Source organism: Oreochromis aureus, linkage group 3 (genome assembly GCF_013358895.1).
Source record: "Oreochromis aureus strain Israel breed Guangdong linkage group 3, ZZ_aureus, whole genome shotgun sequence".
NCBI lineage: Eukaryota > Metazoa > Chordata > Actinopteri > Cichliformes > Cichlidae > Oreochromis > Oreochromis aureus.
In genome coordinates, this window is record NC_052944.1 from 2,883,480 (window position 1) to 2,899,001 (window position 15,522).

Sequence of the window (15,522 nt, forward strand, 5' to 3'; positions counted from 1 at the left end):
TACTCAATGTGCAATATCATCCCCCCCACACACACACTCAATGTGCAATATCACTGATCACACTGCACCTCTCAATGCACCTGCTAGTTAGATGGCATGTATATGTATGTATATATATGTAAGTGTGTATGTGGAAATATGTGTGTGTACGCATGTACGGATGCAAATATGTATATATACATATATGTATGTATGTTTGCAGGTGTATGTATAACTTGTACATATCTTCTCTTGTGTAAATGTAAATTTGTCTGCTATTGTGTAAATACATTTGCTATTGTGTACTTCACACATATGGAGAGATGCCAAACTGCCTTTCACTGTTCTTGTAACAATGACAATAAAAAGCTATTCTATTCTATTCTATTCTATATTAATTATATTAATAATATAATTAATATGTCAATAATTAATTAAATGTGTCAATGATTAATTAATTAATTACATGTGTTGTAAATATTTATGTAATTAATTATTTCCGATTTTAATTCATTATTACCACATTTAATTAATTATTTAATGGTGTATTTAATTAATTCATTATGGCAGTCCTGGCGTTCCATATGTTCAGAGCCCAAGCTGCAATGTGAATACGTTAAGAGACTCGTTCGGGATAAGTTTTGTAGAGGACAGAGTTTAATATACGTTTTTAATGAGTTTTAGCCAAGAATGCAGCTGAAATGCTAGCATGCTAAGTTAGCCTGATTGCTACAGGCTTGTGAGCGTATTCGCTGCAGTTTTTTTAACAGCGTGCACTCTTTTTTCCTTCGTCAGGAGAGGTGTACTGGCAGGCACGTGACACAGATCAGACACTTATTTCTGTGTTGCAGATGTGCAGTAAAGAGCCAAAGACCCAAGTGCTGTCTCCTGCCTCTTACTTTCACGCCAGAACACAACGCAATGATGGGCGTAACACATGAACGGGTTACACGAACAGGAAGCTCAAACTGTTTAAAAACATGAATTCAAACTCCAGCATAAGAAAGCAAACAGCAAAACTTTATTTATACAGGCAGAAACACAAAATGCTGCTCAAAGCAGAAGCTAGCACAGACGAGAACCTCAGTAATCAGATTGTAAACACTGATCATGTGATTCAATATGTTATTCCAGCATTAAAGGTAAAAACAGCTTGTAATATTGTTGGAAACAGATGCCGGTCACAGATAACTTGAGGTGTTGCTCTTCAACCTGTAGATGTGGTTCAGCATCTACAGGTTGGAGCTTCACATATTTCCTGGTTTGTGCACTAATAATGAGCAGCCCAGAGACTTACTGAGGTCCCAGACTCTGCTTCAGTCCATCCAATGTCCTGCTCAGCTTCTAGTCAGAGTCCAGGTTTTAATAAGAACTAAAGTCCAGTTTCCAACACACACATGAAGATCACAATAATGACACTGTCAGTGGTCTTTGAGATTTATGAGAAATCTGTGTTCATTCACATTAAGTTCAGCTCCGTGAAAAGGCATGGATCCTCCTCACAGAGAGCATCGATCAGAAGTGAGCTGGCTTTACTTCCTTTTCGTCGCACTGTGTCAATAACGTCTCGTGCTTTATCTGCTCTGCTCTGCTGTGATCTTACTGATTCCATCTCCTGATCATTGATAACATGCTGCTCCAGGAGTTTATCCAGAAGTTTTTTTAAAACAGGTTCAGACACTCTGTCAATAAACTGTGAGTAAACTGTGAGCAGCCTCTCGTCTGCCGGGACTCCGGACTCAGCTGGGACATTTCTCATTAAGGTTTCTGTTCTTGGTGCTGAAGGAACAAAGAAAGATAGACATTTAACAGCACTCTGAACTGAGAATGAAAAGAGAAGTATGATTTCAGTTGAAGTTTTATAAAATATAAAATAAAAAGTTTGTAGGGTAATTTCTGCTGGTATTTGGCAGGAATCTTACCTGGCAGGCAAACAGATGATTTCCAGATTTCATTCCCCTCTTGGTCTTTGACCATCAGAGTCACAAACCCTGAATTTGTACTCAGGAAAACTTGAAATGTTGGATGGTAATTTGGGCCAGACTTTGAGTGAAACTGTGTTTGCTAAACAACAACACAAAGGTGCCATTTTCATGACGAGTGGGTTATCCAGGACTTTCATTTCATTTCAGCAGCATATAGTTTCTAACTGCTGACTCACCTTCGGCTGTATTATCCTGCTCTCAGGGTCACAGTGGACACTGTACCTTTGACTGAAGCTGAAAAGACAGTCAGCAGGGGTCTGGATGTATTTAGCATCATCGTGTTGTTGGGCAGACACCTGCAGTGACAGGACAGTTTATTATGCTGGTAACATTAATAAGTCTATTCACCTGTAGAGCTCATTTAAACATATCAGGTGTAGAATATCATGTGTCAGTATGAATCAAAAACAATAATTCTTCAGATTAGGGCTGTGCGATATGACCAAAATCTCATATCCCGATATAAGAATTCTATCGTCAGATAATGATATAAATCCCAAAAATGTAACATTTTCTGTAAATTCTGTGAATCTCGGGCAGCTCAACATGCGCGAAGTGTTTCAGCTGCATGTCATGTATCTGGAGTCGAGTGTTTTAACTGATGCATGAAATGATACATTTTTAGACATAAGTTGTAACGGCCGCCGTTTTCTTTGTGAGTATTTATTACACAGCGTGCTGCAGGGAAAAGCCTGTTCTAACGTTCGAGTCTAAGGTTTATTTTTTAGCACCTGTCGGCTCTTTTTTGCTTCTCATCCGTAAATAATCTGCTCTTTCACGTGATTCAGTTTATTTTGAAAAGTCTCAACAGGATCTTGAGTTTTATAGTGAAAGGTTTATGTGGAACATAAACAAGCGGACACGAGGTGGTTTTACCGTCGTTGTTGCTAACGACAACGCATAAAAACAAGCGCTTGTCCGTCAGTAGTGTGGTTATATTAAATATAAGAGAAAGAGAGAACTTTAGGAAATTAATATAGCCACTACAGTGACCATCAAAACGATGAAAAAATATTGCCGTAAACAGTTTATTTTGCGACACCAGGAAACAAACAATAGTGTAAAATGAAACGATAGATGTTTTTATATCGTCATCCGATATATATCGTTATATCGAACAGCCCTACTTGAGATAGAATAGCTTTGCACAGAGAAAAAAAAAGCTCCATGATTTTATTTTTATCAGTGAAGTGTCAGATCTGACATTATGGGTCACAAACATCAAATGTTCACAGCTTAGGGTCATTACTGGGAGTGAATAAAGAAGAGCAGTGATTGGTCAACAATGTGGGTAAGAAAAGTTAAATGGAGCCTGACTCTTTGTCTCAGGTAATCAGAGAGGAGTGACCAGTAAACCTGTACATAACTTTAGTTTATTATCAGAAAGCTGCTGAGAATCATTTGGATTCTGAGAGGACCACAGAGTGAAGATGATGAAACTATTTACCTCTGACAATGGGATATTTTCCTGGAGTAGAAACACGTTGATTCTTGCAGGTTCTGTCTCTGAAGGTCGGAAGAACAGCAGAACTTGGCCATTTACTGTTATGTTCAGGAGCCGCTTAAAATCATCCCAGATGAGGCCCCACCCAGAGAGGTGAGGAACCTTCACAACCACATGGGTGGCAGTGATCTCCAGCGGCTCCAAGATGCTCATCCCATCATCAGAGATGTGGGCAACAGACAGCAGGCCATCAACACACAGCGCTGTGAAAGGAAAGAGCTTTTCATTCTGAGAGTTCAGATTTACTTCTCACCTTATCTGAGGATTGCATCTCCTGCAAACAAGTTCACCTCCATCCTTTTTTGTTGTAAATAAACAGCATTATGGTTATTTTTATGATAAAGAACAGTTCATATTAGCTGAGCACCACACAGTAACACAGATGTTTCACAGCACAGTGCTCACCCTCCTTTGTTTCACAGTGTGGCAGGTGGAGCTCCCAGACTGCATCCTCAGAGCATGTGATGTTAAACAGCGGCCCTGCAGCTGTTTTTCCAGCTGATTGAAGGAGGCTCTCATCCCATTGGACAGTCCTGTACAACAGCTCCGCCTCCTGAGCCATAACAAACACTAGTCTGGTCAGAGTACACTGGAACACACCTGGACCAGGACACCTGAACCTGTAGGACACAGAAGGGCTGAAGCACTCCAACCAGCCTGTATGAGCTGAGGTCTGATCACCTACAGCTGTATCACGGGTCTTGTCACATCATTACATACATGTTATCAACCTAATGTGAAACTAGAAGCACCTGTAGGAGATGTGTGTGGATTCAGTTTGTACTTGAGGGGTGAAGCTTGATGGAGGCTGGAATTCAGAGAGGAAATACATCAGCTGTTTAAAGCAGCAATAAACAAGTAAACAGTGAACAAACTATACAGAGTACATCCATCCATCCATCTTGCATCTTTTCTTCCGCTTTATCCGGGGCCACAGGGGCAGCAGCCTAAGCAGAGAAGCCCAGACCTCCCTCTCCCCAGCCACCTCCTCTAGCTTGTCCGGGGGAACACCAAGGTGTTCCCAGGCCAGCCGAAAGATATAATCTCTCCAGCGTGTCCTGGGTCTGCCCCGGGGCCTCCTCCTGGTGAGACATGCCCAAACACCTCACCCAGGAGGCGCCCAGGAGGCATCCTTGTCAGATGCCTGAACCACCTCAGCTGGCTCCTTTCAATGTGGAGGAGCAGCGGCTCTACTCTGAGCCCCTCCCGGATGGCCGAACCTCTCACCCTATCTCTAAGGGAGAGGCCAGCCACCCTTCTGAGGAGGCTCATTTCCGCCGCTTGTATTCGCAACCTCGTTCTTTCAGTCACTACCCACAGTTGGTGGCCATAGGTGAGGGTAGAAACATAGATGGACCACACAGCTAGTGGCGTGTGCCCCTAGGCACACAGAGTACACATCAGGTGTTATCTGTACACACTTTCAAAACTGCGAGTAACATACTGACAATGACACAGAATCTTAAACCTGACTGGTTGTCTGCCCTGTGCTTTAACACACCTGACACAATTTCTGTGCTGAAGGCCTCTTTTTTGTGTCACAAGACAATAATCAGATCCACATGTTTTTCTCTCACCTTGTGCTTTATGTCATCCTTAGACAAATCAAGCTGTGTGTCTAATGAGTCTGGATTCAGTCTGACCTCAGAGTCACCTGATGAGAGACAAACATCGAATAATTCAGGATTCCCTGGAACTCTAACTGGTGCTGTTTACAATCACATTAGTTTTTTTTAGTGGTTTTCTGATCAAATACAAACTGTCTGTGAGGGATTTCTCTTTCTTCCTTAAGGACACACCATCTTCTTCAGCTGCAGCCTTCTCACTCACTAAAAAGATTTTAAAAAGTATTAAAATATTTTGACCAAAACCAGTACCTAAAAACACATCCTTAAAAAAACCCATAATTTATAGATTTTTGCAGAATGAAATAAGCACAAACGAGCTTTCATGTGATATGCTGTTGATGAAATAGCGATGAATGTGACGCAGAGTCTCAGTACTCACTGGTTTTGTCTATGGAAGATTCAAAAGTCTTGTCATCAACCCTGCAGAGAGCAACGTTAAAACACAACTGCAACTGATTAATGGTGTACTAAGCCTAGCCAGAGAAGAAGAAAACAGACTTTACCATGAAGATCCTCAGTGTGGATCAGTATAATATCAGCCTGATGTCTGCAGTTTAGTGTCAGCACAACTTTCACATCATATTCATCTCAGCACAACTAAAACATGCTGACTGACCTCAGAGTTTCAAGTCCACATCCTGGACTCTCCAGGAAACCACACAGATGCTTCACTCCTGAATCCTGCAGCTTGTTGTTGTTACTCAGGTCCAGCTCTCTCAGATGGGAGGGGTTGGACTTCAGGGCTGCTGCCAGATAATCACAGCTGATCTCTGACAAACCACAGTCGCTCAATCTGTATAAAGAATGAAAGATGTAAGTTTATTAGACAAAGTGTGAGCTTGAAATCATTCAGTGTTTCATCATCTGTTCAGAGCTGAAGAAGGTTCAGAATGTAGAAGTTTAGAAAATGGAAACTCCAAACAGCTGAAGCCAACAGGAAGCAGCTTCAAACAAACACAACAAGAGAAAAAACTCTGAATGTTTCACATTAAAGTCGTACATTTATCATAAAAACAGGACAAAGACTTGAAAAAGTCGTGTTTTTCCTTCCAGGAACCACAAGGCTTCACTTTTAAAGGTGAAGTGTGAAAGAAATGGACATATTTGAAGTCCAACACCTTTTTCCAGTCACATGATTAAAGCAGACAAACTACAAGCTCATTTTCATTCCAACAAGTCATCTTCTGACCTGGACTAACAACACTGGTCTCTATGTGCAGCTGGCTGTGAGACCAGTGCTCAGGGAGCGTCTACAAAGTGCAACACTGAAAGAACATCACACACTCATTTGCTGAATGGATTTTTAATATAAATGTATTTTGCCAGAATCTCAGGTTAAAGCTCCCAAAAGTATTTCAACAACAAGCAAACAGATAAAACAGTAAATGAGAGCAGCTAAACACACAAAGATGGAAACACAGAGCGTGGATCGTTCACTCGACGGCACGTACACGGACACGCCGTCGGGGCTGAAAGTGGACAGCTCACACATCCTGAAGCTGCAGGTTTCATCTGTCTCCAACCAAAACTGAGTGAACCAGCAGCAAAAGAAGATCCAAACTACGCTTTACGTTTGATGAACATTGTCATGAATTCTCTCTGACTTTGACCTTTACTTCCTGCACAGCTCTCTCTCTCTCAGTGTACTTCAAGAACAGTTTACCTTCAAACATCTGTTTTCTGCATTATTCACTGCTTATTACGCACCAGTCTGCTGTTGTGTTCACTGCTGTCGGCCTCCGAAAAAACAAAGCCTCATTTCTGCTGTTCAATACTGAAGAAATTGAAACCTTTTAAATGATGACAGATTACAAACTCTCAGCTGTGTCTGTAATCAAACCTCTGTAACTTTGCTTCACTTCAGCAGCATCAGCTCATGTTCACATGTTGATTCATGGTTTGCTTCAGTTTTGATCGACTGCAGAATATTTTGAAGGTTATCTGCTATAAAAAGCCAGAAGAGGAAAATCTGCTTCATGTGTTTCTGTTTGATCCTCAGTGACTTTGACACAAAGGCCTCTGCTGTGATGATCACACCTCTGATCAAGTCTCACAGTGTCAGCTTTGTTTTTATACATATGGATATGTGCTGAGAAATGATCAGAATTAGAATATTTCCCACTGTCTGCTGTGTGCTGTGACCTTTGACCTGCTAAAGACAGTCAGCTGTGGATTATTCATTGTTGTGTCTGATACTTAGAACTGTGAGGAAGAACGCTACACAGTTAATCAGGGTCCCCTCTCTCTGAATCAGGAAAGGTGGGCAGGCCGCGTGTGGGCCGCGGGCCATACGTTGAGTCTCACTGTTTGAAATGTGAACATTGTTCTGCTGCAGTCAATGGACTAAACCAGAGAAGAAGAAAACAGACTTTACCATGAAGATCCTCAGTGTGGATCAGTATAATATCAGCCTGATGTCTGCAGTTTAGTGTCAGCACAACTTTCACATCATATTCATCTCAGCACAACTAAAACATGCTGACTGACCTCAGAGTTTCAAGTCCACATCCTGGACTCTCCAGGAAACCACACAGATGCTTCACTCCGGAATCCTGCAGCTTGTTCCAGCTCAGGTCCAGCTGTCTCAGATGGGAGGGGTTGAACTTCAGTGCTGCTGCCAGATAATCACAGCTGATCTTTGACAAACCACAGTCCCTCAATCTGTATAAAGAATGAAGAGAAAGTTTATTAGACAAAGTGTGAGCTTGAAATCATTCAGTGTTTCATCATCTGTTCAGAGCTGAAGAAGGTTCAGAATGTAGAAGTTTAGAAAATGGAAACTCCAAACAGCTGAAGCCACCAGGACGCAGCTTCAAACAGGAAACTGTGCAGAGTTTCAGACTATATGTCCTGATGCAGCCAGTTGGAGTTTGGAGATTTGAATCTCTGTTCTGTGACTAAGTCCTTCAATCATTTCTTCCAGTTGGTCCAACAAGACAGACTAAGTATTGGACATGTGTTGTGGCTCCATTAGGGGAGCTTCTACATGTGATGTGATGGCCCCTCTGGGTCTGTCAGGTCACAGGACTGAAGAGAGCTCAAACTGGGCACACAGTTGTTCCAGTCTGGACCAAAGACTCTATACTGGGACTGAGGGACTGCTTTGACTGCACCCACTGGGACTTTTTAAAGGCTCATGTTCTCACTTAGATCATCGATTTCTACTGACATTTCTTTCTGGGAAAAATGGGGATTACTTTGAAAACAGGAAGTATTTTCCCCAATAAGCAGCCCTGGATTAGTAAATCACTCCAACATGTTCTCAGGCAGAAGAAGCTGTCTTGTTATGAGGGAGAGAAGAAAAGTTTGAGGCACAGAAACTTGTTGAAAGAGAGATAAAGCAGCTAAAATCAGGTGTAAAAGTAAAGCAGAGGATGAGCTGAATAAAGGACACTCAAGGCTGGCTTGGAAAGGAATGAAGTCCATGGTGGGGATGCAGAACAAGGAGCAAAGATGAATGTGATGCTGAATCAGCAGAAGACTTGGACTCATTGGATTCCAGCTTTGATATCATTGATTTCAATGAAGAGCTTTGTGATTGTAGCAAAGGGCTGGTAGCTCTGAGAGTCCCACTGATGAGGTGTTTGTGTGGAAATCTCTTAGTGGGACCAAAGAGAGAAAAAGCCCTGGTCCTGATGCTGTGGGAGGGAAATGATTGAAGTGTGCTGTGAGGAACTGACTGGGAGATTTTCACACATTTTCCAGTCCTCCTTGGAACAACAGGAAGTTCCCAGCATATGGAAACAAAGGTTAAGTGTCCTATGGCACTCAGTGATGATGGTGCTGTGGCCCCACCACCTCCACCTCTTTGTAAAGGAACTAACTGTAATCTGAAGCTTCAAATGGAACTAAGACTCCCTCCACTTGGTGGCAGTGTCTGATGAGGAAGTGTTAGCGGAGCTGGCCTGGAGTCAGAAACAGGAAGATGCAGGATTTGGGCTGAAATGGGGAAAAGTGGTTCGCACTAGTGCCTTAAAGCAAGAAGGTTGTAGGTTGAAGCTTGTTGGCCTTTCTGTGGAGGTTGGATGTTCTCCCACAGTCCAATGAAATGCTGCTTAGGTTCATTGGTGCTTCTAAATTGGCTGTAGGTGTGGATGTGAGAGAGTGCTTCTCTGTCTCTCTCTGTTGGCCCTGTGATGGACTGCTCACCTGTGCAGGTGGACCACGCCTCTTGCCCTATGACAGCTAGGGCACAGGCTGCAGCCCTGTGAGCCTAAGCTGAATAAACAGTTAGCAAAAATGATCCATAGATGGCCTGAAATCCCCAGTTAGCAGTTTGGTAGATAGCTATGACATGCTAATCCCATCCAGCAGCTGTATTCTACCTGTAAGCTGATCCCTGCTGAGCCAAAGCACTTTTTCAGATACAAATTACAACCTTTAATAGAAACCTATTGGTCAGCATCTTATTAGCCTGCTGTTAGCTTCATTCCACAGAAAACTGAGAGAAACTAACAGAGTTGATAAAGAATAAAGAGAAATGTGCTGATTTAAAGCCTTTGAAGTGCTTCAGATGATCTGTGTCCACTTCTGTCCACTCATTCATTCATGTAAGCTTCTAATGCAGCTTTGATCTTCACAGTCTGCTTCATGAAACTCATTCTAACCCTGAATGTCAGAGTCTTCCTCCTTCTCTTTCCCATCATTCATGCTGGCAGTGGAGGAGATTTGGATGTTGGACTGTGTTTTGGATGATGTGTGTATGTTTGTGTTGGACTGCTGTCTGTAAAGCAAACGCACATTTTGCTTTGGATTTCAGTGTCAGACAGACTTTAAGGTGGAATGAAGAGTTGGAGAGTTTCACAGTGAATTATCCAGTGGAGGATTTTTCTTCTTCTTTGAAGGTTTGAAATGTGAACATTGTTCTGCTGCAGTCAATGGACTAAACCAGAGAAGAAGAAAACAGACTTTACCATGAAGATCCTCAGTGTGGATCAGTATAATATCAGCCTGATGTCTGCAGTTTAGTGTCAGCACAACTTTCACATCATATTCATCTCAGCACAACTAAAACATGCTGACTGACCTCAGAGTTTCAAGTCCACATCCTGGACTCTCCAGGAAACCACACAGATGCTTCACTCCGGAATCCTGCAGCTTGTTCCAGCTCAGGTCCAGCTCTCTCAGATGGGAGGGGTTGGACTTCAGTGCTGCTGCCAGATAATCACAGCTGATCTCTGACAAATCGCAGCTCATCAATCTGTATAAAGAATGAAAGATGTAAGTTTATTAGACAAAGTGTGAGCTTGAAATCATTCAGTGTTTCATCATCTGTTCAGAGCTGAAGAAGGTTCAGAATGTAGAAGTTTAGAAAATGGAAACTCCAAACAGCTGAAGCCAACAGGAAGCAGCTTCAAACAAACACAACAAGAGAAAAAACTCTGAATGTTTCACATTAAAGTCGTACATTTATCATAAAAACAGGACAAAGTCTTGAAAAAGTCATGTTTTTTCTTCCAGGAACCACAAGGCTTCACTTTTAAAGGTGAAGTGTGAAAGAAATGGACATATTTGAAGTCCAACACCTTTTTCCAGTCACATTATTAAAGCAGACAAACTACAAGCTCATTTTCATTCCAACAAGTCATCTTCTGACCTGGACTAACAACACTGGTCTCTATGTGCAGCTGGCTGTGAGGCTCAGGGAGCGTCTACAAAGTGCAACACTGAAAGAACATCACACACTCATTTGCTTCCAGCACTTTCACACAAACATCTACTGTCATTATTGTCACCAAACTCTGTGGATCCTTTATTGCAAATTCAAATGGGATCAAATGGTCAGACAAAAGAGGGTTATGAGGAAATATGATGAAATGTTGTGTATTAGCAGCAAGTTATTGAATCATTTTCCTCAGAAACCAAACAAAATGATTGACAAACATGTTTTTACAAACTCAGTGTTGGACTTGGATCAGCAGGATAAGCTGATGTTTAAAGGCATTTGAGTCTCGCTGTATGAGAGTCCAGTTATTCCTCAATATTTATGGATGATGTTCTTTCAGTGTTGCACTTTGTAGACGCTCCCTGAGCCTCACAGCCAGCTGCACATGGACCAGCTGACATTACCCAGCATTAGAGGCGGCTGCAAAAAAATGGATTTTCCTGTTTAAATGGTTTTAATTTGAATAAAGCGATGTTGATTCATTCAATCCTGAATGGATTTTTAATTTAAATGTATTTTTCCAGAATCTCAGGTTAAAGCTCCCAAAAGTATTTCAACAACAACCAAACAGATAAAACAGTAAATGAGAGCAGCTAAACACACAAAGATGGAAACACAGAGCGTGGATCGTTCACTCGACGGCACGGACACGGACACGCCGTCGGGGCTGAAAGTGGACAGCTCACAGATCCTGAAGCTGCAGGTTTCATCTGTCTCCAACCAAAACTGAGTGAACCAGCAGCAAAAGAAGATCCAAACTACGCTTTACGTTTGATGAACATCGTCATGAATTCTCTCTTTGACGTTTACTTCCTGCACAGCTCTCTCTCTCTCAGTGTACTTCAAGAACAGTTTACCTTCAAAAATCTGTTTTCTGCATTATTCACTGCTTATTACGCACCAGTCTGCTGTTGTGTTCACTGCTGTCGGCCTCCGAAAACAAAGCCTCATTTCTGCTGTTCAATACTGAAGAAATTGAAACCTTTTAAAATGATGACAGATTACAAACTCTCAGCTGTGTCTGTAATCAAACCTCTGTAACTTTGCTTCACTTCAGCAGCATCAGGTCATGTTCACATGTTGATTCATGGTTTGCTTCAGTTTTTGATCGACTGCAGAAGATTTTGAAGGTTATCTGCTATAAAAAGCCAGAAGAGGAAAATCTGCTTCATGTGTTTCTGTTTGATCCTCAGTGACTTTGACACAAAGGCCTCTGCTGTGATGATCACACCTCTGATCAAGTCTCACAGTGTCAGCTTTGTTTTTATACATATGGATATGTGCTGATAAATGATCAGAATTAGAATATTTCCCACTGTCTGCTGTGTGCCGTGACCTTTGACCTGCTAAAGACAGTCAGCTGTGGATTATTCATTGTTGTGTCTGATACTTAGAACTGTGAGGAAGAACACTACACAGTTAATCAGGGTCCCCTCTCTGAATCAGGAAAGGTGGGCAGGCTGCGTGTGGGCGCGGGCCATACGTTGAGTCTCACTGTTTGAAATGTGAACATTGTTCTGCTGCAGTCAATGGACTAAACCAGAGAAGAAGAAAACAGACTTTACCATGAAGATCCTCAGTGTGGATCAGTATAATATCAGCCTGATGTCTGCAGTTTAGTGTCTGTTACGGCCCTGGGCCTTGGAGGGAGTGAGACTGCCTTTTTGTGTTCATGCAAATCCAAGTGTGCCATGACTTGTGGGTGATTGGCTGCTCGGAGTCCTGTGCCAGCCTTCTTTTATGCAGATCACAGTGTGCCAGACCTCGCGGACGATTGGCTGCCTGGAGATCCCATGACCACTCCAAGACCAATTGACTGGCTGATTGTCTGCACCTGGGAGGATAAAAGGCTGATGATCCTTCACACTATGGGGAACTGCTGCTCTGAAGTGAACATGCAGTATCCTCCTCGTCTGCGTTGCATGTGAATGTTGTTTGTTAAACCTGTTTGCTGTGTTACACCTGACATTCAGCCGACCTTAGTTTTATAAGAGTCTTGTGTTTACTGGCTCACCTTAGTTAACCCTTAGCTTTTATTCTTCCCTGTTCTTTTCACTGTGTATTAATTGTTTCCCCAGTGGTCTGTTGAACAGCCCCGTCAGTTTTTGGTTTAATGTTTGTAATAAAGCCCTTTATTAACTCAGATTTCGTGAGAGGGCTTGTGTATGTTTCTCCCCTCCTGTCGCCTTGCAGAGGGGGTCGTAACAGTGTCAGCACAACTTTCACATCATATTCATCTCAGCACAACTAAAACATGCTGACTGACCTCAGAGTTTCAAGTCCACATCCTGGACTCTCCAGGAAACCACACAGATGCTTCACTCCTGAATCCTGCAGCTTGTTCCAGCTCAGGTCCAGATGTCTCAGATGGGAGGGGTTGGACTTCAGTGCTGCTGCCAGATAATCACAGCTGATCTCTGACAAACCACAGCTCATCAATCTGTATAAAGAATGAAAGATATAAATTTATTAGACAAAGTGTGAGCTTGAAATCATTCAGTGTTTCATCATCTGTTCAGAGCTGAAGAAGGTTCAGAATGTAGAAGTTTAGAAAATGGAAACTCCAAACAGCTGAAGCCAACAGGAAGCAGCTTCAAACAAACACAACAAGAGAAAAAACTCTGAATGTTTCACATTAAAGTCGTACATTTCTCATAAAAACAGGACAAAGACTTGAAAAAGTCGTGTTTTTCCTTCCAGGAACCACAAGGCTTCACTTTTAAAGGTGAAGTGTGAAAGAAATGGACATATTTGAAGTCCAACACCTTTTTCCAGTCACATGATTAAAGCAGACAAACTACAAGCTCATTTTCATTCCAACAAGTCATCTTCTGACCTGGACTAACAACACTGGTCTCTATGTGCAGCTGGCTGTGAGACCAGTGCTCAGGGAGCGTCTACAAAGTGCAACACTGAAAGAACATCACACACTCATTTGCTTCCATCATCCAACCTGAAGAGGAAACAGAGACGGCTCCCCTTCAAAGTAAAAGCTGCTCCTTTTGGACACAGTATCAAAGAAAGTCTACAGTATAACTTAGAAAAGACAGAAACAAGTTTTGGTTGTTTTTAAATTGTGCAGAAATGAAACTACACTAAGCTCAATTATGTGACAGACATTTCATCCCATGTCAGTTTGGCCTCATCCTGGGCCGGATTATCCAGCACACACTCTGACCACAGGCCCAGGGGCCACGCACAGCTGGGCTCCATCCAAGAGACAGGAAACAAACCAACACAATAATAAAAGCACCATGTGATCTTCTTACATCTTCAAGACAAACATAGTAAAAACATGAGCATATTTGTTTCCTGATAAAATGATGTGACAGGTAGAAGAGAGTAAAGTGGTGGTGTTACAGCCTTTCTCCCCTCTGCTGCCGAGGCTGTTAGTCTCTCCCAAACTCAGCTACAGGACTTCCAAATGAATGAAAGCAGCAGAAGTGGCTTTACAAATGAAAGAGGAAGAGGAGAAGAAGAGGAGAGGAGGCCACCCTGACCATCACTCCAGCTGAAAACATCAGACTTCCATTAAAGTTGGTGAGAAAATGTTGAGCAGGATGAGCTGCTGGCTAATCTGGAGGCTGTAGCAGCAGCTCACAGTCACAGTGGATTTCCACTCATGAAAAGCTCTGGCTGCTTCATTTCTCATCTCATATCAGAGACTTTAGTGAAGCTGTACTGTGATGCTTCCATATTCCAGTGAGGCCTCCAGAATGATTTCAGCTGTTCTGTACACACACTGTGTGCCCTGTATGGCTCAAAGTCTCTGCAGCCTGTTTTTATCTGCTATCATCAGATCTTCATCATCCTCATTCACATCCCTCACACACTCTACAGCCTCATCAGCACTGACTTCATCTTCACTGACTGATGGAGCACAACATGAACCTGTGGAGGCTGAAACACTGTCCTGTCAAACATCTCCCCGTCACCACTCCACTTCTGTCAGCCTTTAAATGAACCCTGCTCAAGTCTGTCACTTCTGTTTGGAGCCAAAAGAGGTCAAAGGTTATGCCACTACATTCTTGTCTAGAAAATACTGAAAGTGTATTTGGTGACACACAAAAAAGGGTAAAGTTTAAGTATAGTTTGGGTCCACAAATGTCCAAACCCTGGTGTGTAGGCCTACTTAGTATTGAGAAAAGCCCACTAAAAGAACGCCCACCAGACCAAAGCAATGGTTTTGACTTGATCAGCATTAGCCCCGCCCCCTGACTTTGATGGGTGAAGCTGACAAATAAAATGTATTTATGAACAGCGATGCAGGGCCAGGAGTAGCAACGTGAATTAAATAAATACATCATTAAATAATTCATTAAATGTGTCAGTAAAATAATTAAAATAGAAAACAAACCAATAATTGATTAAATATGTAATTAACTAATTAGAATTGTACATAAATAAATAATGAATTATTTTAAATGAAATTAACCGATAATTCATTAATATATATTAATATATCAATATACAGTGGCTTGCAAAAGTATTCGGCCCCCTTGAACTTTCCCACATTTTGTCACATTACAGCCACAAACATGAATCAATTTTATTGGAATTCCAGGTGAAAGACCAATACAAAGTGGTGTACACGTGAGAAGTGGAATGAAAATCATACATGATTCCAAACATTTTTTACAAATAAATAACTGCAAAGTGGGGTGTGCGTAATTATTCAGCCCCCTGAGTCAATACTTTGTAGAACCACCTTTTGCTGCAATTACAGCTGGCAGTCTTTTAGGGTATGTCTCTACCAGCTTT

General features: G+C 42.0%; 1 protein-coding gene across 1 annotated transcript in view; it reads right to left on the reverse strand.

Annotated features, from left to right (window-relative positions):
- Nucleotides 1-1,424: 1,424 nt before the first annotated feature.
- LOC116336284 (NACHT, LRR and PYD domains-containing protein 1b allele 1-like) overlaps nucleotides 1,425-15,522 on the reverse strand; it is a 147,492-nt gene continuing 133,394 nt past the window's right edge. Inside the window, exons 4-15 of the mRNA XM_039609149.1 lie at nucleotides 13,028-13,201; nucleotides 10,123-10,296; nucleotides 7,584-7,757; nucleotides 5,476-5,516; nucleotides 5,268-5,297; nucleotides 5,046-5,122; nucleotides 4,221-4,276; nucleotides 3,874-4,088; nucleotides 3,412-3,671; nucleotides 2,141-2,260; nucleotides 1,902-2,043; nucleotides 1,425-1,758 (exon numbers count right to left, since the gene is read on the reverse strand). Coding sequence (XP_039465083.1) covers nucleotides 1,439-1,758; nucleotides 1,902-2,043; nucleotides 2,141-2,260; nucleotides 3,412-3,671; nucleotides 3,874-4,088; nucleotides 4,221-4,276; nucleotides 5,046-5,122; nucleotides 5,268-5,297; nucleotides 5,476-5,516; nucleotides 7,584-7,757; nucleotides 10,123-10,296; nucleotides 13,028-13,201 — 1,783 coding nt within the window. The 3' untranslated portion in view covers nucleotides 1,425-1,438. The remainder of the gene's footprint in view (nucleotides 1,759-1,901; nucleotides 2,044-2,140; nucleotides 2,261-3,411; nucleotides 3,672-3,873; nucleotides 4,089-4,220; nucleotides 4,277-5,045; nucleotides 5,123-5,267; nucleotides 5,298-5,475; nucleotides 5,517-7,583; nucleotides 7,758-10,122; nucleotides 10,297-13,027; nucleotides 13,202-15,522) is intronic.